Genomic DNA, 25,580 nt, shown 5'->3' with positions numbered 1-25,580 from the left:
GACTGCTACTCTCACTGCAAAATCTGGGCCATTAATTATTGGCTACATGGCTGCAGGGAATATCTATGTGATTAGATCATTCCCTCAACTTGACCAAAAATGTCACTAATCTGTGATCATTTTGCTTTCCAGGGGGTGACGGGAATGGACGGGCACCATGGACCAAAAGGCAGCCAGGTACGTACTGCCTTCAGTCTCTCGGAGATGGAGCATTTGGGCATTGGGACAGAGGCAGGGACACAGGGATAGGGGTATGGAGGGGCACAGCATGGGGGGGAGGGTTGGAGAGGCAAGGCGTGGGAGGAAGGGCACAGGGATAGGGGCATGGGGGCACAACTTGGGGGAAAGGTGCTTGGAAGGGTAAGGCTTGGGGGAAGGCATGTGGCATGAGGGTTAAAGAATGGAGGTGGATGATTATAATTCTATCCTCTCGCTCTCTTCAGTGTGTGTGAGGGAGTGTGTGTGAGGGAGTGAGTGAGTGCGTGTGAGGGAATGAATGCGTGTATGTGAGGAAATGAGTGAATGTGCATGATGGAGTGAGGGAATGTGTGTGAGAGAGTGAGTATGTGAGAGTGAGTGAGTGAATATGTGAGAGGGTGTGTGAAGGAGTGAGAGTGTGTATGAGGGAGTGTGTATGAGGGAGTGTGAGTGTGTTTGTGTGTGAGTGTTTATGAGAGAGTATGAGTATATTTGAGTGTATGAGGGAGTGTGTTTGAGTGTATGAGGGAGTGAGTGAGTGTGTATGAGGCAGTATGAGTGTGTTTGAGTGTATGAGGGAGTGAGTAAGTCAGTTTGTGGGGGTGAGGGATTCTTTGACTAATGTCTAATCCCTCACCACCTCCTCTATCCATTTCACATGTCATTATGTGCCAATACTGGTTGGTATTGGTTCTGAGGGTTTGGTGAAGCACTGAATAAAAAAAATGCTTTCCTCTTCCTTTAGGGTCCTCAAGGTGAACCTGGACCCCCAGGACAGCAGGGGAATCCAGGAGCTCAGGTAAACTCAGACTCACCCTGAGATACTGTCTACAGCAGGCAGACTGCTTTGGGAGTGTGAAAACTCTGAGAACTCTGTTTCTCATCCTGCACTTTTTTCTCTGTCAACCTCAGAGAGAGCACAGCCACTCATTATTACTGCAATAGACTCTGTTTGAAAGCGTTAATCCCCGATTCCTGCTGTTTGTTCTGGGGAATCGAACCCTGTACCATCTGCACCTTGTCTGATCCTCACTGGGCCCATCAACCCCCTCACATTGAGAATGACAACAAGCACTTTTACAAGCATGTTGCAGCTACAGCTCAGCAGCCTGATGGTTATAGAGAGTCATAGAGCTTTTACAATATTGAAAGAGGCCCTTTGGCCCATTGTGTCCAGGCCAGTATGGAGTACCTATTTACTCTAATCCCATTTTCCAACACTTGCTGTAGCCTTGTATTCTGTGGCATTTCAGTGCACTCTGAATAGTTCTTCAATGTGATGAGGGTTTCTGCATCTACCATCTTTTCAGGCAGTGACTTTCAGATTGTCACCATCCTCGGTGAGAAAAAAATCTTCCTCAAATCCCTTCCAAACCTCCTGTTCCTGACCCTAAAACTGTGTACCAGGTTATGGACCCTTCTACTAAGGACCATACAGTGTGCGGGTATGGTCAAAATTATACAGGACTGTAACAAATTGTAGGAGGACAAAGGTGAAACTGCAGATCAGGGGAATGTTTGGTAAATAATGCTCAAAGTCAATAAGTGTGATGTGGTGGGTCTTAAAGGGAAGAATGGGGAGGTTACATACTCAGTTGAAAACATAAGGTGAATGGATCAGAGGGTCGAAAGGACCAGAGAGGGGGCTAGGACAAGTCATTAAAAATAGCCACACAAGCTAATTAAGGCTGTTAAAAAAAAGTAACCAACATTACTGCTCATGACCAGTGGAATGGGATTGAGAAATAGAAAAGTTCCATAACTCAATATCATCTCTAACTGTAGAAGTTTGGTTCATGCACAGTTGGAGCATAGTGTACAGAGCAGTCCCTATAATATTAAAGGGATATCGGGAAGCTAGAGAAAATTGAAAGAAGATTTACAGGAACAATATCAGAACTGAGAGTTTTTTACCTGTCATGAAATGAGTGAAATTAGGATAAACGTTTACACAATGGAGCAGAGGTGTGCACATAAAGTAGTCACAATTGAGCCATGATCTTCTTGAATATTGGAACGGACTAGATATGCTGAATGGCCTCCTCCTGATCTTATTCTAAAGGACAGGCCAAGGTTTCTATCTCTTGAGTGAAGAAAACTGAGGAATGACTGTTATATTTAAAAAAGAAAGTGGTTCTAAAGCTGAGTAATAATGAGGGACCATTCACAAAACAACGCTTAATCCCATCAGGAATTCAGGCTTCCCACAGGGAGTGGAGAGAATGTGGCACTCACTCCCACTGGGAGTGGGGATAATGAGAGAATCACTCCCACAGGGGAGTGGGGTGGAATGTCGGACTCATTCCCAGGGATTAGGGATGATGGGCGACTCATTCCCACAAGGTGTAAGGGGAATATAGGACTGGTTCCCATAGGGAGTAGGGGGAATGTGGGATCCACTCCTATAGGGAGTGTTCAAAAGGAATCATGTTAATGCAGTGAAAGGGGGAAGCTGGATAAATGAACAAGGGAGAGAGGAATAGAATCACAGGGCAATGGTGGGGTTGGTAGTGATGATGAGAGAGTGGAACGAAGCTGGTGTGGGGCATAAACACCAGTAGAGAGCAAATGGGCTAATTGGCATGTTATATTCTGTTTAACTGAGTAATTAGCACTATAGAACATATACAACTGCACTTGCCATTGTTAGAATTTCTGCAGTGATGTTTGTCTCTCTTTAGTTATTCCTAATCTGTTGTGGTTTATTTTCTTTCTCAGGGTCTCCCTGGGCCTCAGGGACCAATCGGGCCTCCAGGAGCTAAAGTAAGTTTCTCTTAAGGAGAAATTCAAACCCTTGGGCACAGGAGGCAGCTCCCATCCTGTCCGAGCTGAGGGCCTCAGTGATCATAGCACTTTGCACTCACCACTGCGTTTCAATCCACAGGGACCCACTGGCAAACCAGGTCTACCAGGACTACCAGGGGCAGACGGACCACCGGTGAGTTACACCCCTCGGAGGTGGGGTGAGGGGGTGAGACAATAAGGCATGAGTTACACCCCTCAGGGGTGGGGGAGGGGCGTGAGACAGTAACAAGTGAGTTACACCCTTCGGGGGTGGGGGGAGGGGTGTGAGACAAAAGGGGTGAGTTACACCAATTAGTTGGAAAGGCAGAATTAGTCACTCTCATTTCTTGTCCTTTGATTTGATTCAGCTGAGTACTGTCTGGCCCCTTCAGAGGGCAGTTAAAGGTTATCCACATTACTGAGGGCCTGGAATTACATGTAGGCCAGACCAGGTAGGGATTGCAGTCTCCCTCCCTAAAGGTCATTACTGCACCAAATGGGTTTTACTGACAATCAACAACGACATCACCACTGTTATGTATCCCAGAATTTTTATGATTAGATTTAAAATAAAATCTGAAATCAAATTCTTAAACTGCCTAGCTTGAAATTTCATAGAATCCTGTGTTGATACAAGCATCGACAAGACGATTTGACCCATCGCCTGTACTCTATCTCTCTAAAAGAGCTACCCCGTTCGTCCCACTCCCTGCTGTCCTCATTGACTGTTTATCTCGTTCAGTTTTGAAAGTTATGACCGAACCGTTTTCCATTCCCAACCCTTTCAGGCAGTGTTTTCCAAATTGCAACGACACACTGGTGTTATTGACTGTGACAGGGGGAATGTGCTGGTAAATCAGCCTCCAGCACTCCCCGGTCACTCCATGAGGTTCAATCAGCAGAATGGCCAGTTATTTTTCAAGAACTATCCAATTCAAGCAAAGTATTCACCAGGTTTCTGTAAAAATGCAAAGTAATCCATTTATCATGAACAACATGTATTCTTAAAACAAGTCGAAAACATCAGTCAATACCTGAACTACAATTAGAATTAAAGCAAATCTTATAATCCTAAAGACAGATGCACTCACACAACATAAAAAGACAACAGTCTCTGCAGAGACGAATAATGTTTAAAAAAGGGGCAAGAGGTTAAAAAAAACCTTCTGGGCCAAAGGTGTGAAAACAAAGAATCGAATGTGATTACTGCAGACAGTCTATTGGATTTCCTGATGACAAAATCAAATGGCTGACTGCTGTAGACTGATGGAGAATGATCAGTTCTGATTGCACTCAACCTGGATCTGAGCCTTCAAACATTGATTGCACTCCAGCTTTGCAGATTTTAGTAGATAGTCAGAAATACTGATATTTGGAAACTATCATGTTCCCTGGAATTTCAGAAGAGAAAGACTTTCAGTTTTTGGAGTGGGATCTTCCTCATTGACAGGCTTAGCTCTGTAAACAGAAAACTAAGTCCAGAGAGGGTTGCTTGGTGACCATTATCATTGAGACCTTCTCGTCTATTTGGAAGTCTTCCATTTCTTATCTCCTTGAAAGCTTGGCTTACCTTCTTGAAAGTCACATGATTCTTCTGTAACCAGGTGACTTACAGCACATCTTAAGCGCTGACTTCATTCCTTAGTCTAAACACCTGGTAAACTCTTTTTCAATCCTGAAAATGTCAAAATAGTTCCATATCCTTGGATTTTTCCACTCAGTCTTCAAATATAAATGTGTATTCCCAATAACCCTCCTTATCTGCCCAGTCAGAATTTTTGAAACTGAACTGACTGTATTTTTTTGGTGGGCTATTAGAGTTGAGATAGATCAGCCAAGATTTAGTTAAATGGAGGGACAGGCTTGTGGGGATGATAGCATCCCTCTGACTCCCCAATATCCAGGGAATCTGAGCTCTTACGATGGGGATGTCCCGGTGAAGCAACCAGTCCTACGGGAAAGGATTAGCTAGGACAGATGGGGGAAAGGTGACAGTGTGCTGCAGCTCTGATGTTTGATGCTATGTTTCTGTTTCTGTGACAGGGTCACCCTGGCAAGGAAGGTCCAGCTGGAGAGAAGGGCAGCCCGGTAGGTTCCAATTTGTCTTTCTCTGCCTATAACCTGTTCCTGTTCTCTACAGCGCATAGCAATGCATCTCATTTTACCCATCCCATGTACCCTCATCCACCCCATGTACAGCAGTCTGTCCAGTGTACAATGGGCAATCCCAAGTACCCTGACTCATTGATGTTGGTCCACCCCAGATACACCAGCTTGTCCTGTCTACCCTTTGGTCTTTGTTGGATTCTGGTGCCTCCTGCTAGCAATTAGCTCCACTTTTCCCCTTATAGTCATTTCACGGGGCTCAGGCCCAACCCCCAAAACCAACCACCAAGTGGAACACAGCAATGAGCTGGAGCTGTGACAGGACAGAGTATCTCTGAGCTCCTGCAGCGACAGTCACTAACCCTTTTAGGTTGAGTAGCAGGACAATAATTATAACGTTCTGTAGACACCAGCAGGCAGTTTGCTCCCTCTCCCAGGGAAATGACCTAAACAACACCAACTCATTTCTGTCTTTTGTCTCTTCAGGGTCCAACTGGGCCACAGGGTCCCATTGGCTACCCAGGACCACGTGGTGTCAAGGTAAGATTCATTTATTTCACACTCCTAGTGGAAAACCACAAACCTGGAAGGTAAGATACAACCCATTCACCAGGGTATGGCTCCCACACACACTGGGGTACAGTTCCACACACACAGACTCTCACTGGGGTATAGTTCCACACACACTGACTCTCACTGGGGTATAGTTCCACACACACAGACTCTCACTGGGGTATGGCTCCCACATGCACTGACTCTCACTGGGGTACAGCTCCCACACACACTGACTCTCACTGGGGTACAGTCCCACACACACTGACTCTCACTGGGGTACAGCTCCCACACACACTGACTCTCACTGGTGTGCGGCTCCCACACACACTGACTCTCACTGGGGTACAGTTCCACACACACACTGAGTCTCACTGGGGTGCGGCTTCCACACACACTGGATCTCACTGGGGTACAGTTCCACACACACTGACTCTTACTGGGGTACGGTCCCACACACACTGATTCTTACTGGGATACGGTCCCACACACACTGACTCTCACTGAGGTACAGTCCTACACACACTGACTCTCACTGGAGCAGTGACAGACATGTTTCTACTATCTTTAGCCACTGGTGACATCGCAGAGGAGTGGCAAATGTTGTCGCATTGTTTAAGAAGGGTGGCAGAGATAATGCTGGAAATTACAGGCCTTTGAGTTTCACATCAGTGGTAGGGAAATTATTAGAAAAGATTCTCAGGGACAAGATGTGTGTACACATTTAGAAACAAATCAACTTCAGTAAACCTTTGACGAGGTCCATCATGGCAGATCTGTACAAAAGGTGAAGTCACATCGTATCAGGGATGAGCTGGCAAGATGGATACAGAACTGGCTTAGTCGCTGGAGACAGAGGATGGTGGTGGAAGGATGCTGTTCCCAATGGAGTGTTGTGACTAGTGGTGTTCCATGCTTGCCTTCATTGGAAGGGGCATTGAGTATAAGGATAGACAAGTTACGCTACACCTTTATAGAACTTTAGTCAGGCCACAGTTGGAATGTTGCGTGCAGTTCTGGTCACCACACCACCAGAAGATGTGGATGTTTTCGAAAGGGTACAGAAAAGGTTTACCAGGATGTTGCCTGGTATGGGGTGTTTTAGTTGTGAAGAAAGGTTGGATAGAATTTGTTTTCACTGGAACACCGGATTTGAGGGGCAACCTGATCGAAGTTTATAAGATTGTGAATGGCATGGATCGAGTGGAAAATATGTGGCTTTTTCTCAGGATGGAGGGGTCAAATACCCTAGGACACAGGTTCAAGGTGTGAGAGGGAGAAGTTTAAAAGAGATGTGCGAGGCAGATTTTTCACACAAAGGGTGGTGAGTACCTGGAACACACTGCCAGAGGAGGTGGTGGAAGCAGACACAATAGCAAGAAGCACCTGGGCAAGCGCATGAATTGGGAGGGAATGGAGGGATATGAGTGAAGACACTTCTAGGATGGAACAGCAAAATGTTCAAAACAGCATAGACTTGGAGGGCTGCTCCTGTGCTGTGTCATTCTTTGTTCTTGTATGGCTCCCACACACTCACGCTCACTGGGGTACAGGGTCCCCTCCACCCTCCCCACTTCCCCACCACACACACACACACACACGCACACACACAGTTTCACACTGAAAACGTAGAAACACTAAGTGGGGCAGGATATGTTGGGTGTGAGTTGTGCTCTTGGGGGCCTGTTGGATTCAGGTAGTAAATTTACAATGAGCCAGTGGGTGGGTCCAGTAGGAAGACAAGCTTCCAGTTTGAAAATCAAAATCAGGCTGAGAATGAATGTGCTTTGAAGAACAATAAGATGCTGTTGACGATGCCAGCAGTGCGTTGGATATGAGGAATGGTGTAATTAACAAGGCTGTCCTCTCTGCTCCAGTGCTATTGCCCAGCTGCTGTGTTTTGCCCAGGATCGAGTCTCGCAACAGCTGAGCAAAGTTATCATTGTTCCATAACTCCTGCGCTCTCTCCAACCCCCAGTGGGTGATCCTGCTTCATTCCAACTCGGAGTGTGTTAAAGGCTGCTCCTAGTTTCTGGATCATTTGAAAAGTCTCTGAGTTCACTGACTGCCTCAAAGATGTACAGTGCAGAAGGAGGTCCTTTGGCCCGTAATGTCTGTACTAGTCACTAAATGCCATTCCACTTAATCCAGCTTGGGCCTGGATCTCTGTTGTTTGTGTTCCTTCAGGAGTGCACATCAAAGGCTTTTTCAAATGTAACAAACATGTCTACCTCTAACCCCCACAAACATTCCAGTACAAAAAATCTTCTCATTTTCTCTCACATGTCTTGATAGTCATCAGGTACCACAAGGAGAAGGGATGAGAATGAGAGAGACACAAAAGAAAGTGATAGACAACGGTGGACAGAGGGAGACAAGGACAGACAGGGACAATGTGCTGGACAAGTTGAAAATGTAACAAAAAAAGGAATGGCAAATCATTGTGTGTGAAAACAGGCCATGAGAGTAAAAGCGAGGGTCTACAGGAATTATTTAAAGTATTTCTGTTTCACATCGTTCACGTAAAATTCCTACACTCACACAAGAGGATGTCTGAACTGAGTTTGGCAGAACAATTCGCTGGGATATTTGACTGTGATAGTTCATGGAAATATTCACTGTGATATTTCACTGTTATATGTCAATGCAATATTGCTCTGGTCAGAAGAGTATTTTAATATTGAGTTCACAACAATATCTTCATGATTTCAGATAACAAGATGTAGAGCTGGATGAACACAGCAGGCCAAACAACATCATACTGATGCTGCTTGTCCTGCTGTGTTCATCCAGCCCTTCACCTTGTTATCTCAAATTCCCCAGCATCTGCAGTTCCTACTATCTCTTAAGTAATAGTGAGCTCTTTTGAGGGTCTGGAGAGAGACACTGACAGTAAGAATTAGCAGTTATTAATCTCATGAAATTGCCAAAAGGAAACAAATTGCAGCTGTTCCAGCTAAGCAAAAAGTTTTAGTATGGAGATCAGAGTGGCTCTTCACTGAGGTTTGAGTATCTGCAAGTTACCGGAGTAAAAGGGATGAAACTTTCTTTCTGATGTTTACAATGAAATGCTTCCAGTTTTTCTTGTCAAGGTCATGCTTTTCTTTTGCAGAAGAAATTTGATGCTCTTTTGTTAAAGTACATTGGCTGCCTTTTATGAAACAAACTGAACAAATGAAACTTATGGTACATTAATCCAGATCTTACTCTGGGATGTGACTCGTCCAGTGTTACCATCAGCTGGGATCATAACTGAGGGAAGCTGCTTCTTGGTCTTCCTTCTCCCTGTGCTGTGTCTGGGCAGGGAAATGTTACATTCATTCTGATGCACTGTCAAATTATTTTACCAAAACCTGTTGTTTTTTTTTCTCAGGGTGCTGATGGTGTACGTGGCTTGATGGGACATAAAGGCGAGAAGGTAAGGAACAGCTTATTAATGTCAAGTGTGAAGCACAGGTCTGTTACAACTGTTGGAAGAACTTTTTGTATTTACAGGGTATTGAGAGACAGAAGCCAAGTGTGTCTGAGAGAACCTGGGTGTGACGTGTGTGTGTGTGTGTGTGTCTGTGTGGGGTATAGGTGTATTTGTTGGGAGAGTCAATGTGTCACCTTTTGGGAACTGCCTTTGTGGGAGTGGATTCAGTGATGGTTGGTGACACAACTTTATTCTCACATTGCCTTTGTGCTTTAACAGGGTGAAGATGGTTTCCCAGGATTCAAGGGTGATATGGGAGTAAAGGGTGACAGAGTGAGTACCCAAACATTACATCCCAGCAATGAAATGAAGATTGGAATTGCAAAGTGATACAGAATGGCAAGAGACCATTCAGCCCATCATGTCTATACCAGCTCCCTGAAAAAGTTTATCCAGTTAATCCCATTCCTCCCCATTTCTCATTTGTTCACAACCTCTAAAAATATTTTTTCCTGAAGTACCTCTTTGATCCCCCTTTTGAGAAGTTCCTGCTCAATCTGCTGGCATCTCCCTTTCAGGCAGCACATCCCAGATCATATTTAATTAATGTGTAAAAATAAATTCTCTTCCTCTCTCCCTCTGGTTCTTTTCCCAATTCCCTTCAAATCTGTGTCTCTGTGGTCACTGACCCACCTGCCACTGGAAACAGTTTCTCTTCATTGATTCGATCAGACCGTACCATGATTTTGGACACTTTGAATAAATCCCCCCTTCCTCTTCTCTGCTCCCAGGAGGACAATCCCAGAGTCTCCAATCTCTCCACACTCCCTGCAGTTCCTCATCCTGGGCCCATTTTTGTAATTCAAACCCATTCCCCCTTCCCATCCCCCACCACCTCCATCATTACCAGTCTCTCCAGGCCTAGGACCTCCAAATGTGTGATGGCCAAAACAAGCTAGGTTTCCAGTTGGTGATTAATCACTCTGAGATGGGCCAAGGTAAACAAGGTGAGAGGGAGTGTCACGTTTCTGAAAGACAGTGACATAAAGGGTTGAGGAGTTGGGAAGAAGAGGAATGTTTTCACCATGACTGTCCCTCTGGCCTGACGTTGTATGGCTCAAGACTGGGTCAGTCATTTAGTCCACTCATTGAAATAAATGACCAGAAGAGTGAACGTGTAGCTGGGTGGCATGACCCCCAGTGACAATGGCTCAGTCCCATGTATCAAAGTGGGGCCTTAACGGAGGCCGGGACGTTAAATGCCTTCAAGGCGGAGATCGATAAATTCTTGCTCTCACAAGGAATCAAGGGCTACAGGGAGAGTGCAGGGAAGTGGAGTTGAAATGCCCATCGGCCATGATTTAAATGGCGGATTGGACTCGATGGGCTGAATGGCCTTACTTCCACTCCTATGTCTTATGGTCTTATGGTCTTAGCAACCATGGTTGGTAACCGTGTTTAGTAATTGTAGTCAGTAACTGTGGTCGGTAACTGTGGTCATTAACCATGGCTAGTAACTGTGGTCAGTAACTGTGATTAGTGACTGCGGTCGGTAACGATGGCCAGTAACCGTGGTTAGTAACTGTGGTCGGTAATTCTGGTTGGTAACTGTGGTCGGTAACGATGGTCCGTAACCGTGGTTAGTAACTGTGGTCAGTAACTGCAGTTGGTAACCGTGGTCAGCAACCGTGGTTAGTATCTGTGGTCAGTAACTGTGGTTAAAACCGCGGTTAGTACCCATGGTCGGTAACCGTGGTCGGTATATGTGGCCTGTAACCGTGATCGGTAAACATCGTCAGTAACCATGGTTAGTAATCGTGGTCAATAACCGTGGTTAGTACCCATGGTTGGTAACCGTAGTTAGTAACCTGGTCGGTAACCGCGGTCAGTAACTGTGGTTAGTAAATGTGGTTAGTAACCGTGGTTAGTAACCGTGGTCAGTAACTGTGGTTAGTAAATGTGATTCGTAACCGTGGTTAGTAACCATGGTCAGTAACTGTACAACCTGTGGATTAGGAGCCAGTAAAAGTCACTCGGCCCTTCGAACCCCTTCTGCACCAATAAGTAAGACTGTAGCTGAGCTGATTGTTCCACATTCCTGCTGAACCTCATCATCCTTCACCTCACCACAAAAAATATTCAAAGACTTTTCTCCCACCACCCTTCCAGGAAGACTGGGCTGAAGTATCAAGTACCCCAATCCCAATCTTGTAGATTTGGGAAGATTCCCATCTGTGTGTCCCCTCTCCAGCTCAGACACGACATCTGCCCTGCTGTCCTCTCTATGTTAATGGCTGTCACACTTAACTCTTTAATTCTCCCAAATCTAACTCTCCATCTCTCTCTCTCTCTCTCTCTCTCTGACTCTGTCTCCCCGTCTCCCCACCTCCCTCTCCCTTTCTAACTCTCCCCCTTTCTCACTCTCCCTCTTTCTATCTCTCCTCACTCCCTCTCTATCTGTCCCTCACTCTCCCTCTCTCTCTCTGATTCTCTCTCTCCCCCTTTCTCTCTCTCCTTCTCTCCCGCTCACTAACCGTCTCCCCCCTATTCTCCCTCTCTGTCTAACCCTCTCTCCGTCTCTCTGTCCGATTTTCTCTCTGGCTCTCTCTCAGTCTCTTTCACACTCTTTCATTATATTTCATGTGTTGCAGTATTTCATGATCTCGTTCCTTTGCCATCTCTGACTCCAGGCCATTCATCTGGCCAGTGACTGTTCTGACACTGGTTTACTTTCTGAGCCTCCATTCATTCCTTCACCATCATAGTGCCAAGCGGCTGGAGCTGAATTGTCCTGGAACTTGAGACTGTCCTTAGGTGTCAGAGTGATTTACCGTCACAGTTACACAATCTGCCTCACAAAGTCTCCCCTCAGCCAACTCCTCACTGTTTCTGCATACTATTAGTGTAACACAACACATTGTAAATCCAAACCAGCCCACAAAGGAGCTTTACGCAAAGAGAAATTGGTTTTCTGTCAAGATTCAGTCACCAGAAGCAAAAATGATCCAAAATATTTCACAATTTCAACTGTTTAGAAAAAAATGCAGCTAATCAATATTCTGGAATGTAAAAGTACAGAAGAGAGGAGGGCACAGAGTCTGAAATGCAAAAGAAAAAGAGCAGGTCTAATTAGCGAAACTGGGGGAGACAGATAGAACCCACTGTCAAATCTCCCGCTCACTGTAAAGGGAGTGAGTCTTTAGGCAGTGCCAACAGTAGAAAAGCTGTCTTTGCCCCTTGACCTGTCAGTCTTTACCCCAAATATATGTAAATCTAGTCTTGTGTAAGTGAGAAATGCTTTTGCTTTATTTGTTGGTCAGAGTCAAACTCCTACGTTTGTTTCTTCATACTCTGCTGTGAGCTGCTTTAGTGACCGTGTATGTATATAAAAATATTTTTAATGAATAAAGTATATTTTTGAAATAGAAAGAAACTTCCCCTACCTCACCTCCTGCTGTAGGGAGAATCTGTCCTTCCCCTGTGACCCTTGCTCTTATTGCCCCTCATTCCTATTTCCCTCACTTCCCCGTTTGTGTGGTTATTCCCCACCGCCATTTCTCTTGTCTCGCTGTTGCGTCCCCACTTCTCCCTTGCTTCCCCCACACCTGTTTCCCTCATCCCTCTCATTCCTCCTCCCATTTCCTTCTTCCCAATGTCACTCTCTCTCTCTCTCTGTTGTAATCAGCCTCTCCCATGGCTTTCAGTTTTCTGGCTGCTCTGGGTGTTTCCTAATTGACTGATTGGAGTTTTTTGTATTCTCTCAGGGTGAGATTGGTCCTCCTGGTCCCAGGGGAGAAGATGGTCCTGAGGGTCCAAAGGGCCGGTTTGGGCCACCGGGAGATAATGGCCCACCTGGATCAGTTGGTGAAAAGGTACCTGACCAGATTGATCACTGAGAGCACAGCCACTCCATCTAGCCAGGTTGCCCAGCATCAGCTCAGCACAGACTGGCTCATTCTGCTGGGTCATACTGTGCTGGTTAAATATTCAGTATCAAGCGATCTCTTGTACTTTCTGCAGTTCTCTGAAGTGGAACACCGAGCTTGTTCGGTTGTGAACCATCAGTATGTGTAGCACTCTGAGCTCTCTACAGTCGACAGTATTAATGTCACTGGACAAAATGTGATACATTTCTTGAGAGAAGACAGTTGAGGGTTTTAGTGACAGAGTGGGAGGGAAGATTACTAGGAGATGATGGGAGGTGGGATTATGTGGATTTTCTTTCTTTATTCATTCAGGGACCAGGGCACAGCTGGCAGACCCAGCATTTATTGCCCATCCCCAGTTGCCCTTGATGAGGTGGTGGTGAGCTGCCTTCTCAAGCTGCTGCAGCTCCTGTGCTCTGGATAGACCTGTCTGTTCGTAGGGAAGGAATTTCAGTAGTTTGACCTGACAACAGTGAAGGAACAGCGACATATTTCCAAGTCAGGATGGTGAGTGATTTGGAGGCAAACCTGCAATGGGTGGTGTTCCCATGTATCTGCTGCCCTTGTCCTTCCAGGTGGAATTGATTGAGCGTTTGGAAGGTGCTGTCTGAGGATTTTTGGTGAATTTCTGCAGTGCATCTTGTAGATAGTACACACTGCTGCTGCTGAGCGTCAGTGGTGGGGGAGTGGATGCTTGTGGATGTGGTGCCAACCAAGAGGGCTGCTTTGTCCTGGATGGTGTCAAGCTTCTTCAGTGTTGTTGGGGCTGCACTCATCCAGGCAAGTAAGGAGTATTCCATCACACTCCTGACTTGTGCCTTGTAGATGGTGGACAGGCTTTGGGGAATCAGGAGGTGAGGAGCTACTGCCCTGCTGTTGTAACCACTGTGTCTATCTGGTGAGCCCAGTTGAATTTCCTATCAATGATAACCCCCAGGATAGTGGCGGATTCAGTGATAGTAACACCTTTGAATGACAAGGGACAGTGGTTAAATTATCTCTTATTGGAGATGGTCCTTGCTTGGCACTTGTGTGGCACAAATGGGCCACTTGGGCAGCATGATGGCTCAGTGGTGAGCACTGCAGCCTCACAGCACCAGGGACATGGTTCAGTTCCAGCCTCGGGTGACTGTCTGTGTGGGGTTTGCACATTCTCCGTGTCTGCGTGGGTTTCCTTCGGGTGCTCCGTTTCCTCCCACAGTCCAAAGATGTGCGGGCTGGATGAATCAGCCATGCTAAATTGTCCATAGTGTTCGGGGTGTGTGGGTTACAGGGGAATGGGTCGGTCCAAGGGGCAGTGTGGACTTATTGGGCTGAAGGGCCTGTTTCCACACTGTAGGGAATCTAATCAAATGTTACTTGCCACTTGTCAGCCCAAGTCTAGACATTGTCTAGATCTTTTTCATTTGAACATGGACTGCTTGAGTATCTGAGGAGTCATGAATAGATTTGATGAGATCATCAATTTGAGAGTTATAGTGAATAGGTGACATTAGGATCGCTGGTCTCCTCTTGCTACTAATTATTGTAATATATAGAGTAATTATTGACTTGGAAAATGAGAAATACATGAGGATAAAATCAGAATGGTGTTATCCTTGTCCTCCTGTCACCTGGTGGAATGGTTCAGGAGAAAATTCCCACATTTCCTGCACCCAGCTAACCTGTATCATCTGTTCCTTTAGGGAAAACTTGGAGTTCCAGGATTGCCAGGCTACCCAGGAAGACAAGGACCAAAAGTAAGTGCACTTCTGGCAATGGAGAAGCATTTCCCAGCTTCCTATCTGGAATTATTGGAGTTCCTGTTCATGATTTTCCTCTCATTCTTTCCAGGGTTCAATTGGATTCCCAGGATTTCCAGGAGCGAATGGCGAGAAAGGAGTGAGGGTGGGTGCCAGTTTAATGACATTGCAATGACCCTGTCCACTGTGGCTCTAAGGCTTACAGTAAAGGAGACGGACTGGGTGGTCAAGTCAAGGAGACAGTGTGGGACATGGTGAAATACCAGCATTTGATAAAGTCTGTTGCAGTCCTAGACAAGACTCCAGATTTATGTTACACTCTGGGTGGGGCCCAGAAACTTTTATTTTTCAAGGAGACAATACATGAGATTAAGGGGATTTACTGAGAGAACAAAGCAACAAGATTCCAAAGTTTGTACAAACAAGAATAAACCTTCATGCATTAGAATAGTAGTGCAATCCATAATACAACTTATTCCCATCACTCAGAATTAACATCAGGGAAATATGGAAAATGGACTCCTCAGACAGCAAATACATCAAAACAGATCCCACAGATTTCTCTGGCTATTCCCCCAGAAATTAATGCCAATTTGGATCATTATATTTTATTAAACTTCACAAGGGACTACAATTCCTCACTTTTGCCGATCTGGCTTTGCAATTCTCAACAGCTGCTCTGTCACGGACAGCCTCAGTAACTGTTCTGCATCTGGTCCAACCATTCTGAGTCAACACTGTCTGGGACTCGGAAATTGCACTGCAACATTCAGTCCCAAGAAACATCTCCAGCATGTCGCTGATGCTAATTTCAGCAAACAACCCCTGGCTTGGGGCTTTCTTTCTCAAAACAACCCTGAGCTGCAATCTTACGCAGTTGCGTAGAAGATCACAATCACTGCTTGTGAGATTTTCAAAAGCCCCCAAACTCTCAGCTGCATTGAAGAATTATTGCTGATAGACCTCTCAAAACAGAGAGAAGACCCAGAGAGGAATGGGTTGGGGGAGCGGTATTGTGTCCTGACTGACTTTTGACTGGGGGTGGGGAGGGGTGGTCTGTACTCAGTGTAATTTAGAAGGATAAGGGTGGTGATCTGATTGAAACTTGGAGAATACTGAGAGGCCTGGATAGACTGGGCATAGAGAAGATGTTTCGACCAGTAGGAGAGACTGGGGCCTGAGGGCACAGACTCAGAGTGAAGGGATGACCCTTCGTCTTGATTTAAGGAGGAATTTCTTCAGCCAGAGGGTGACGAATCTGTGGAAGTCATTGCTGCAGCGGGCTGTGGAGCACAGGTGATTGAATGTATTTAAGACAGAGATAGGAGGGTTCTTCATTGGTGAGGGGGTAAAGGATTATGGGTAGAAGGCAGGAGAATGGGTTTGAAAAGCAGCCATGATCAAATATTGGAACAGATTTAATGGGCCAAATGGCCTAACTGTACTCTCATATCTTCTGATCTTACGGGTCAGCTTGGCACTCAGACCAGTTGGAGAAAATGCATTAACTCCTCATGAGGTTTGTGTGTGTGTGTGTGTGTGTGTGTGTGTGTGTGTTGGGGGCAGGGGGTGGTGCGGGGGGTGCAGTTTGCAGAAACATCAGCAAATGTAACTGAACAGGGGTGCCCTTGTGAAATAAACCCCTTCCCTTTCCCCTCCCCTTCCATTGTAACCATTGGTCAGTGTAGATGTCTTTGAAATTGGAGAAAGACATAAAATCAAACAAAAGACTTCCCTTTGATTTGTAATGAACTATCTCGTTGTCTGACCTGCTGTTTACATAATTCTCCTAAGTTCTTTACAAGGGTGTGACATTTGTGGTTGTTTTGCCCATTGCAAATTACTCTGATACAATGATCCCAATGAACTAAAGGGGCAGTTACACGTCAGTCAGTCCATGTGGAACATCTGTCACACAAGACCAGAGCGATAATACTGACACAAATGTCAGCACAGCTTGGGGGGAGGGAGCGACACTGGACTCCTCACTGAGTGCTGACTCTGCCCTCCTCAACCTCCTTTCGTTAACTGTCTCCTTCATCTTCATTTCCAGGGTGCTCCAGGAAAAGCCGGACCCAGAGGGCAGAGAGGCCCAACGGTAAAATCTATTTCCTCAACCTTCTCATTTCCTGCTCATGTACATCCCTTTTCATCATCACTGTGTTTAATGAAGCACTTTGTCATTAGGAGCCTCAGCTGTTTAACAGTTTGTTTCTTGTGAATCTAACATTGTTTATTTTATCATCAAAGGGGCCAAGAGGTGAACGTGGCCCAAGAGGATCCACAGGGAAAGCCGGACCTAAGGTAATGTTACTTTCTGAAAAGAATCAGCTCCCTATTCTTTTAAACTGAAAGTAAAGCTTCCTTCACACTACCTCATTAAACAATCCCAGGACAGCACGGGGTGAGGTACAAAGTAAAACTCACAAATTGGTTGCTCCATCCTTTGTGCCAACAATTTGCATTTCAGATCTCTAACTCGCTACATCATCAGAAAACTCCCACTCATGCCTTCTGCTGCCAGAACAACACACTGTCTTTGCTGTGATTGTCTGCTCCCTCCTTGTCATGCTTGATGTTGTTTGAATCAGTTTGTTTTATAGAACATAGAACATTACAGCACAGTACAGGTCCTTCGGCCCTCAATGTTATGCCGACCTGTCATACCGATCTAAAGCCCATCTAACCTACACTATTCCATGTACATCCATATGCTTATCCAATGACGACTTAAATGTACCTAAAGTTGGCGAATCTACTACTGTTGCAGGCAAAGCGTTCTATTCCCTTACTACTCTCTGAGTAAAGGAACTACCTCTGACATCTGTCCTATATCTTTCACCCCTCAATTTAAAGCTATGCCCCCTCGTGCTCGCCGTCATCATCCTAGGAAAAAGGCTCTCCCTATCCACCCTATCTATCCCTCTGATTATTTTATATGTTTCAATTAAGTCACCTCTCAACCTTCTTCTCACTAATGAAAACAGCCTCAAGTCCCTCAGCCTTTCCTCTTAAGACTTTCCCTCTATACCAGGCAACGTCCTAGTAAATCTCCTCTGCACCCTTTGCAAAGCTTCCACATCCTTCTTATAATGCGGTGACCAGAACTGTACGCAATACTCCAAGTGAGGCCGCACCAGAGTTTTGTACAGCTGTAGCATAATCTCTTGGTTCCGGAACTTGATCCCTCTATTAATAAAAGCTAAAACACTGTATGCCTTCTTAACAGCCCTGTCAACCTGGGTGGCAACTTTCAAGGATCTATGTATGCAGCTGTCCAAAAGAATTGGGTTGGAAATGTCTTCGGTTTTGATTCTGCTGTGTACCCAACAGACAAGGAAACTCTGAACCCACCCATTCCCAGGAAAGATGAAAGGAGATTGAGCCTCTGCCTCTTGCAGTGCAGATGTGTGGCAGATAGGGAGCAGGGTTGGGATATCAGATTGTGGCGGATAGGGAGCAGGGTTGGGATATTGAATGTTTGGCAGATAGGGAGCAGGGTTGGGATATCAGATGTGTGGCAGATAGGGAGCAGGGTTGGGATATCAGATGTGTGGCAGATAGGGAGCAGGGTTAGGATATCAGATGTGTGACAGATAGGGAGCAGGGTTAGGATATCAGATGTGAGACAGATAGGGAGCAGGGTTAGGATATCAGATGTGTGACAGATAGGGAGCAGGGTTAGGATATCAGATGTGTGACAGATAGGGAGCAGGGTTAGGATATCAGATGTGAGACAGATAGGGAGCAGGGTTAGGATATCAGATGTGAGACAGATAGGGAGCAGGGTTAGGATATCAGATGTGTGACAGATAGGGAGCAGGGTTAGGATATCAGATGTGTGACAGATAGGGAGCAGGGTTAGGATATCAGATGTGTGACAGATAGGGAGCAGGGTTAGGATATCAGATGGGTGACAGATAGGGAGCAGGGTTGGGAATTCAGATGTGTGACAGATAGGGAGCAGGGTTAGGATATCAGATGTGTGGCAGATAGGGAGCAGGGTTGGGATGTTAGTCAACCCCCTGAATGCCTGTGAAATGGGATTTTTCCAGGAAGATTCATTGTATTGTTGTTCTTTTAAATTGTCGCTGGCGGTTAACATCTCTAATCATCTCTGATTGCAGGGGAGCTCAGGCAATGATGGTCCACCAGGTCCAACTGGTGAGAGGGTAAGAATTCTCCAGATCCCTTCTCTTCCAGTCTGTTATTTCCATTCTGTGTTGTTTTTTGCTGTCCCCCATCATGGACCCATTGCCCCTCCATGTTCAGTGCTGGAGCATGAAGGTGCCAACGTGGTTTTTTGATGCCTAGACAGGAATGTGAGTACATCATGCAGAGATCAGACTGTTTTCACTCAATCCACCTTTTGCAGCCAGTTTTCTCTGAAATTCCTTGAGAATTTAAGCACGGCACAGGAGGTGATCAGAATTTGATTCAAATAGTCTATCGTTATCACAGATTTGGAACATGTATGTTGGCTTGGTCACTCAACTCACATCCTCCATTTTTGGGGCTGGTTGACTTTCCAATATCAAGAAAACCTAAGTATTGCATTATGTATTGATGAATTTGATCAGGTGACAAGAATAGGTTTGAAATTGTAAACAAAATTCTCACTGTGAAAATAAAACAATAGAGGTCAGAAAAACATTTCAAGCTACTTGAATATATTTACATTAGCTGCCCAATGAGGACCAACTCTGTTTAATAACATCACACTAGTTACTACCTGCGGATCTCTGACCTGTTCACTGTCTGGGGATCATTGGCCATGTTTTCTTCTCTTGTTTGGATAGTCACAGACTACAACTGATAGTTTGCGGCAAATGTCGCATGGCCATGCTCCGGCCAACACAACTCTGACCACTGCGTGGCACAAGGCAATGCCGCCAAGACACAGTTTGTGGACCCAAAGTCACACAACATTGCAACAATGCCCCAGAACCAACTGCATGATAACATGTAACTGAAGCTCTGAGAAACCACTGCAACCTCCTCACCTTAGCACAAACCATCATGGTTAATGACAGACCAGCCACATTCTTGTCTCAGACCCACTAGTGTAGATATCTCAGTAACACAGCCAACAAATATACAAGTTGTACCAACTCAGAGTGTCAGGCTATGGTTAGTATCCAGAGTTTTCCGACACATATTGCTGATAAGACATTAATCTGAGTGATAACACCCTTTCAGTTAGATGTAAAACATCTCGTTGCCTCATTTTGAAGAAGGCATGATGTTTTGGGCAAGTCTTTGTCCCTTAACCAATATTACAATAGAGTAATGATCTGGTTGTTTGTGTAATTGACTTTGTGGGAGTGTGGTCTCAACTTGGCAGCTGTATTCTCAACATTTCAAAGTAATTAATTGGCTGCCAAACAACTGGGAGCACCCAGAGGTCGAGGGAGATGACATAGAAATGCAAATAACCCTTTTCTCAATCTGCTTCTGTTTACATTGTAGGGACCACCTGGACCTCAGGGACCAATGGGATTTGCTGGACCCAAGGGACCCCCTGTGAGTAATTGTAGGAATTTATAACCTTTTTTTGTCAAATTGTATGTTGGTGCAGATTTCCTCACTTCAAATACAAATACTCTTCAAGGTATTATTTAATGCTTAGTGACTCTCAAATGTGCACTCACTCAGAAATAATGCTTTGTTTAAGAGATCAGCCTAATAGGTCATCAGTCACATATAACTTTGTTCCCGCAAATGTTCAATCATTGAATTCATCCTCAGATAAGGAAATGTTTAGCGTTAGTTGAAAAAGAACAATTTGCAAGACTATGAAGACAGAATTGGGAAGTATGACCAGAGAGATAGCATTTGACACAGGAATTTTGGCCTGATGGCCTCCTTATACACTATCCCATCAAACATTCCCAGGACAGGGACAGCATGGGGTTAGATACAGAGTAAATCTCCCTCTACACTGTCCCCATCAAACACTCCCAGGGCAGGGACAGCACAGGATTAGAGACAGAGTAAAGTTTCCTCCACACAGGCCAACTTCTTGCTCATTCCTGTGCTAGTTGATCAGGGATGTTTACATCTAACTGTTGGACTGGTATTTTCCTATATCCCTGATCACCTGGTGGCTAACAGAAGGCTGGTGCTAATGTGTAAAGCTTCTCCCTTTGACACTTTGACTCTGTGAACAGTGGAGTTCATTGCATCAGTGTGGACTGGTTTCAGACTCTAATCCTGGGATTGGGGAGTGAAAATTAGTTCCCTGTAACAATTTGTTTCCTGTTGTAATTAACCATTCAAAACATGTTATTAACTGCCGTGTGATATATTTCTTTACCCGATCCCTTTGTAGGGCCCACCTGGCAAGGACGGCTTACCTGGACATCCTGGGCAGCGAGGTGAAACTGTAAGTACCAGCCGTCTCCAAGATCTCTGCAATCCTTCTGCTGCATTCTGCTGACCTGGGGGGATTCTCACCAAGGCAACCATTCTGCCCTGTTGGACTGTGCTATCAGCTGCATGGAAAGAGACTCAAGGGATGATTCAGAAATCCTGAACCTCCTGGAGACCAGAGACACAACCTCTCATATCTTAAGAAATGTATTTGCCCACCCACAGAAAGTGGGGAGGGTTTGTGTGGTAAAGCTATACAGGGGCATTGCCCAGGAGCTGCTGGGCATCTGAACAACCCCCAGATCCCTCTTACCAAACCCCCGGTGATAATGGTGCAGCACTAATTTAGATTTAACCCAGTTTCCTGAGCTCATAATCGTGAGTAAACCCATAGATAATGTCCTTCAGGGAAAGGAAACTTGTCTTCTTTACTGATCTGGCCCACAATGACTTCACTTCTACAATATATGTTTAGTAACAGTCAGAGACCATTCAGCGCATTGAACCTATTCCACTGAGTGAACTGTGTGCCCCACTCTCATCAGTACCCTCCATAGCCCCCACCCCCACATACATGGAGGCAGCAGATTGAGGAAAGATAATCTGAAACAAAAAAGATTGGCTAATAATAGTAACTGAAGATCTTTGCTTCTTGTAGCTCCTGCTCAGTAACCTAACGCCAATAGAATATACGACAATTAAGATTTAGATTTATTTATTTGTCACATGTACCAATTATAGGGATACATAAGTACAGCAAAAGTGCACAAAGTCTCCATTCACTTGGTTACAAAAACCAGAATTAAAAGATTTAACAGACCACTATCTCTCAAATAGAATTAGTTTGCAGGGTCTCTTTGATATCAGGACTTGTAAGAGACTGGCATCAGTGAGCTGCAATGATGGTTACTTAATGAGACACTAGCCCAGCTCAATAAAAAGTTCACTTTCCCAGTTGCATCTTTGGGATGTGACAATTGAGTGTGAGATGAAACAGGTTATGTTCACCGATATTGAGTTTGATGGAACTCATTTGGTTGCCTGGTGTTGCTTTGTACCAGCAGGGTGAATGGATACTGGCTTATGGTAACTGCCGTGGGTGTTGACAACAATTTATTCACTCCTGAAACTTGGTTACCATTAGCTAGGCCTCAATAAATTGCTCGTCCCTGGTTGTCCTGGAGAAAGTAGTGGTGAGATACCTTCTTGAACTGCTGCAGCCTGTGGGATGTAGAGACATCCACAATGCCCTTAAGGAGGGAATCCCTAGAATTTGACCCAGTGACAGTGAAGGAACGGTGATATTTTTCCAAGTCAGGATGGTTAGTAGTTTGGAGGGGAACTCAAAGTGGGTGGTGTTCCCAAGTATCTGCTGCCCTTGTCCTTAGAGACAGTAGAAGTCACAATTTTGTGAGGTCTTAATAAGTTTCACAGTCCTGCTGCATCATATTTTGTAGATCCATAGTCCATTGACAGTATAGACTGCACCCCTGTGCACTGGTGATGGAGGAAGTGAATGTGAGAATGAGAGACAATCAAATGGGTTGCATTATAAAAATGGAAAGAACTGCAGATGCTGTAAATCAGGAACAAAAACAGAAGTTGCTGGAAAAGCTCAGCAGGCCTGGCAGCATCTGTGGAAAAAAAAATCAGAATTAAAGTTTCGGGTCCGGTGACCCTTTCTCAGAACTCATATGGGCTACCTTGTTCTGGATGTAAAGCTTCATGAGTTTTGTTAGGTTCATTTGGATTAGGATGGATTCAATTCTGTTATGTTGTCTTGTCATAGAATCTCTACAGTGTGGAAACAGGCCCTTCGGCCCAAAAAGTTCACACTGACCCTCAGAGCAACCCACCCAGACCCATCCTCCTATAACCCACCTAATCTACACATCCATAACACGGGAAATTCAGCCTGGCCAATCCACCTAACCTGAATATCTTTGGATTGTGGAAGGAAACCGGAGCACCCGGAGGAACCCACACAGATGCGGGGAGAATGTGCAAACTTCACACAGACAGTCGCCCAAGAATGGTATTGCCAAAACTGGGTTGTGCTGTGTTGAGTTGAAGTGAGCTGCATTGTGAAGCATTGGCTGACAGGAAGATGACGTGCTTTGTTTGCTTGAGCTGGATTGGTCCAATAATCTTCATATAAACTGAGTTGCATTGAGAGTATGGAACTTGGGAGGTCATATTGCGTCTGTACAGGATAGGCCACTTTTGGGATACTGCATTCAGTTCTGGTCTCCCTACTATAGGAAAGATGTTGAACTTGAAAGGGTTCAGAAAAGATTTACAAAGATGTTACCAGAACTGGAGGGCTTAAGCTATAGGGAGAGGCTGTATAGGCTGGGGCTGTTTTCCCTGGAGCATCGGAGGCTGAGGGGTGACCTATTAGAGGTTTTATAAAGTCATGAGGGGCATGGATAGGGTTAAAAAGCCAAGGCCTTTTCCCCAGGATAGGACAGTCTGAAAATTGAGATGTAGATTTAAGGTGAGAGGGGAAAGATTTAAAAGGGACCTAAGGGACAATTATTTCACACAGAGTAGTGTGTGTATGGAATGAGTTGCCAGAGGAAATGGTGGAGGCTGGTACAATTACAGCATTTAAAAGGCATCTGGATGGGGACATGGATAGGAAGGATTTAAGAGGGATGTGAGCCAAATGCTGGCAAATGGGACTAGATTAATTTAGGATACCTGGTCAGCATGGACAAATTGGATCAAAGGGTCGGTTTCTATGCTGTATGACTCTATGACTCTGTTCTTCTCTTTGCGAATACCAATACAAGGTATTCTTTAAGGACCTCACCTGCTTCCACAGCTCCATGCATATATTTCCTCTTTTGACCTTGAGTGAAACTCCCTTTTCGTAGCTGTTCTTTTGTTACCTATATACATATAAAATGCTGTGGGATTTTCCTTAATCCTGTTTGCCAAGGTCATTTCATGGTCCTTTTTAGCCATCCTAATTCCTTGTTTAAGTTCGTTCCTGCTTTCTTTATATTTAGTTTAGAAAAGTTTAGAACATAACAGCACAGTACAGGCCCCTCGGCCCTCGATGTTGTGCCGACCTGTCATACCAATCTGAAGCCCATGAGTTATATTCTATATACACTTTATATATGCCTCTTTCATCTTTTGACTAAGTTCACAATTCCTCTTGTCGTCAAAGGTTCTGAAATCTTGCCATCCTTATCCTTCATTCTGAAAGGAACATGTTGGTTCTGAATTCTAATCAACTGGCTTTTAAAAGACTCCCACCTAACAGACCTGGATTTACCCTTGAAAGGCCACCCCCATTTGACATTCCCCATTTCCTGCCTAATATTGTGGTAATTAGCCTTCCCCTAGTTTACTACTTTCTCCCAATGACTACTGTTATCCTTATCCATAAGTAAATTAAAACTTACAGAATTATGGTCACTATTTTTTTTAAGTATTATTTTAAGAAACTCTCCTGGACACACCTAACACATTCCCATTCAAGTCCTAGGCAGTAAAAAAGTCCCAGTCAATATCAGAGAAGTTAAAAACACCCACCACAACAACCCTGTTGTTTTCACACTTTTCCATAATCTGACCACGTATCTCTTCCTCTATCTCCTGCTGGTTGTTGGGAGGCTTGGAGTACAATCTCATCAAAGTGTTTGCACTTTTTCTGTTCCTGAGCTGTACCCACATGGCCTCTCTGGATGACCCCTCCAAGGTGTCCTCCCTTAGTACAGCTGTGATATTCTCCCTAATCAATAACGCAACTCCCCCATTTCATTTACATCCTCTCTACCTTGCGTGAAACAACAAAATCCCAGAACGTTCAGCTGCTGGCTTTATCCCTGTCTCCACCATGTCGCTGTAATAACTACAACATCTTAGTCATATCTATTAATCAAAATTAATTTGCCTTACCTGTCTACTCCTTACATTAAAACAAACATACCTCAGACCACCAGTCCCACTGTGTTCAGTAACCTCCTCTGTGCGATCTTCCTCTTAGTTTTACTGAGTCTAAGTTTCTAGCTCCTCCCCAGTCATTTCATTTGCTGACCAACTGCTCTGGTTCCTACCCTCCATGCCACATTAGTTTAAATCCTGCCGAGTCGCTTGAGCAAATCTTCCTGCAAGGATTATCGGTGCAGCTCCAGTTTAGGTGTAATCTATCCTTCTTGTACAGGTCTGGAAAACATCCCAACGATTCACATTGACTGGACTTCATTAATATTGACCAGGGTTGATTAATATTAACTAGTGATATTGACTGGTGTTAGTTAATATTGACTGGTATAGGCTAATATTGACTAGGTTTACTTGGAAGATTTGAACTTTTGTTGCGTTGTCTATGGCCTATGCAGCTCCAGCCACTTGTGTTGGTTTGTTCTAAATGAGGTAAAGCTGGGATCAGTTAATTGGATTGGAGTCAGTTAAAGTTGTTAGAGCCGTCTTGTGGCACAGTGGTAGTGCCTCTATTTCCCCTGGACCAGG

The 25,580-nt window shown here is 44.9% G+C and overlaps 1 protein-coding gene across 2 annotated transcripts in view; it reads left to right on the top strand.

The window, feature by feature from the left end:
• Positions 1-25,580, top strand: part of col5a1 (procollagen, type V, alpha 1) — a 322,312-nt gene that overhangs the window by 229,696 nt on the left and 67,036 nt on the right. For both annotated transcript variants that reach the window (XM_059638382.1, XM_059638381.1), the window contains exons 22-37: positions 133-177; positions 944-997; positions 2,917-2,961; positions 3,083-3,136; positions 5,026-5,070; positions 5,575-5,628; positions 9,014-9,058; positions 9,335-9,388; positions 12,820-12,927; positions 14,667-14,720; positions 14,815-14,868; positions 16,777-16,821; positions 16,974-17,027; positions 18,851-18,895; positions 20,193-20,246; positions 21,055-21,108. In XM_059638382.1, the coding sequence (XP_059494365.1) occupies positions 133-177; positions 944-997; positions 2,917-2,961; positions 3,083-3,136; positions 5,026-5,070; positions 5,575-5,628; positions 9,014-9,058; positions 9,335-9,388; positions 12,820-12,927; positions 14,667-14,720; positions 14,815-14,868; positions 16,777-16,821; positions 16,974-17,027; positions 18,851-18,895; positions 20,193-20,246; positions 21,055-21,108 (864 nt within the window). The remainder of the gene's footprint in view (positions 1-132; positions 178-943; positions 998-2,916; positions 2,962-3,082; positions 3,137-5,025; positions 5,071-5,574; positions 5,629-9,013; positions 9,059-9,334; positions 9,389-12,819; positions 12,928-14,666; positions 14,721-14,814; positions 14,869-16,776; positions 16,822-16,973; positions 17,028-18,850; positions 18,896-20,192; positions 20,247-21,054; positions 21,109-25,580) is intronic.

Source organism: Stegostoma tigrinum, chromosome 29, assembly GCF_030684315.1.
Source record: "Stegostoma tigrinum isolate sSteTig4 chromosome 29, sSteTig4.hap1, whole genome shotgun sequence".
NCBI lineage: Eukaryota > Metazoa > Chordata > Chondrichthyes > Orectolobiformes > Stegostomatidae > Stegostoma > Stegostoma tigrinum.
This window is presented reverse-complemented; position numbering and strand designations above follow the sequence as displayed.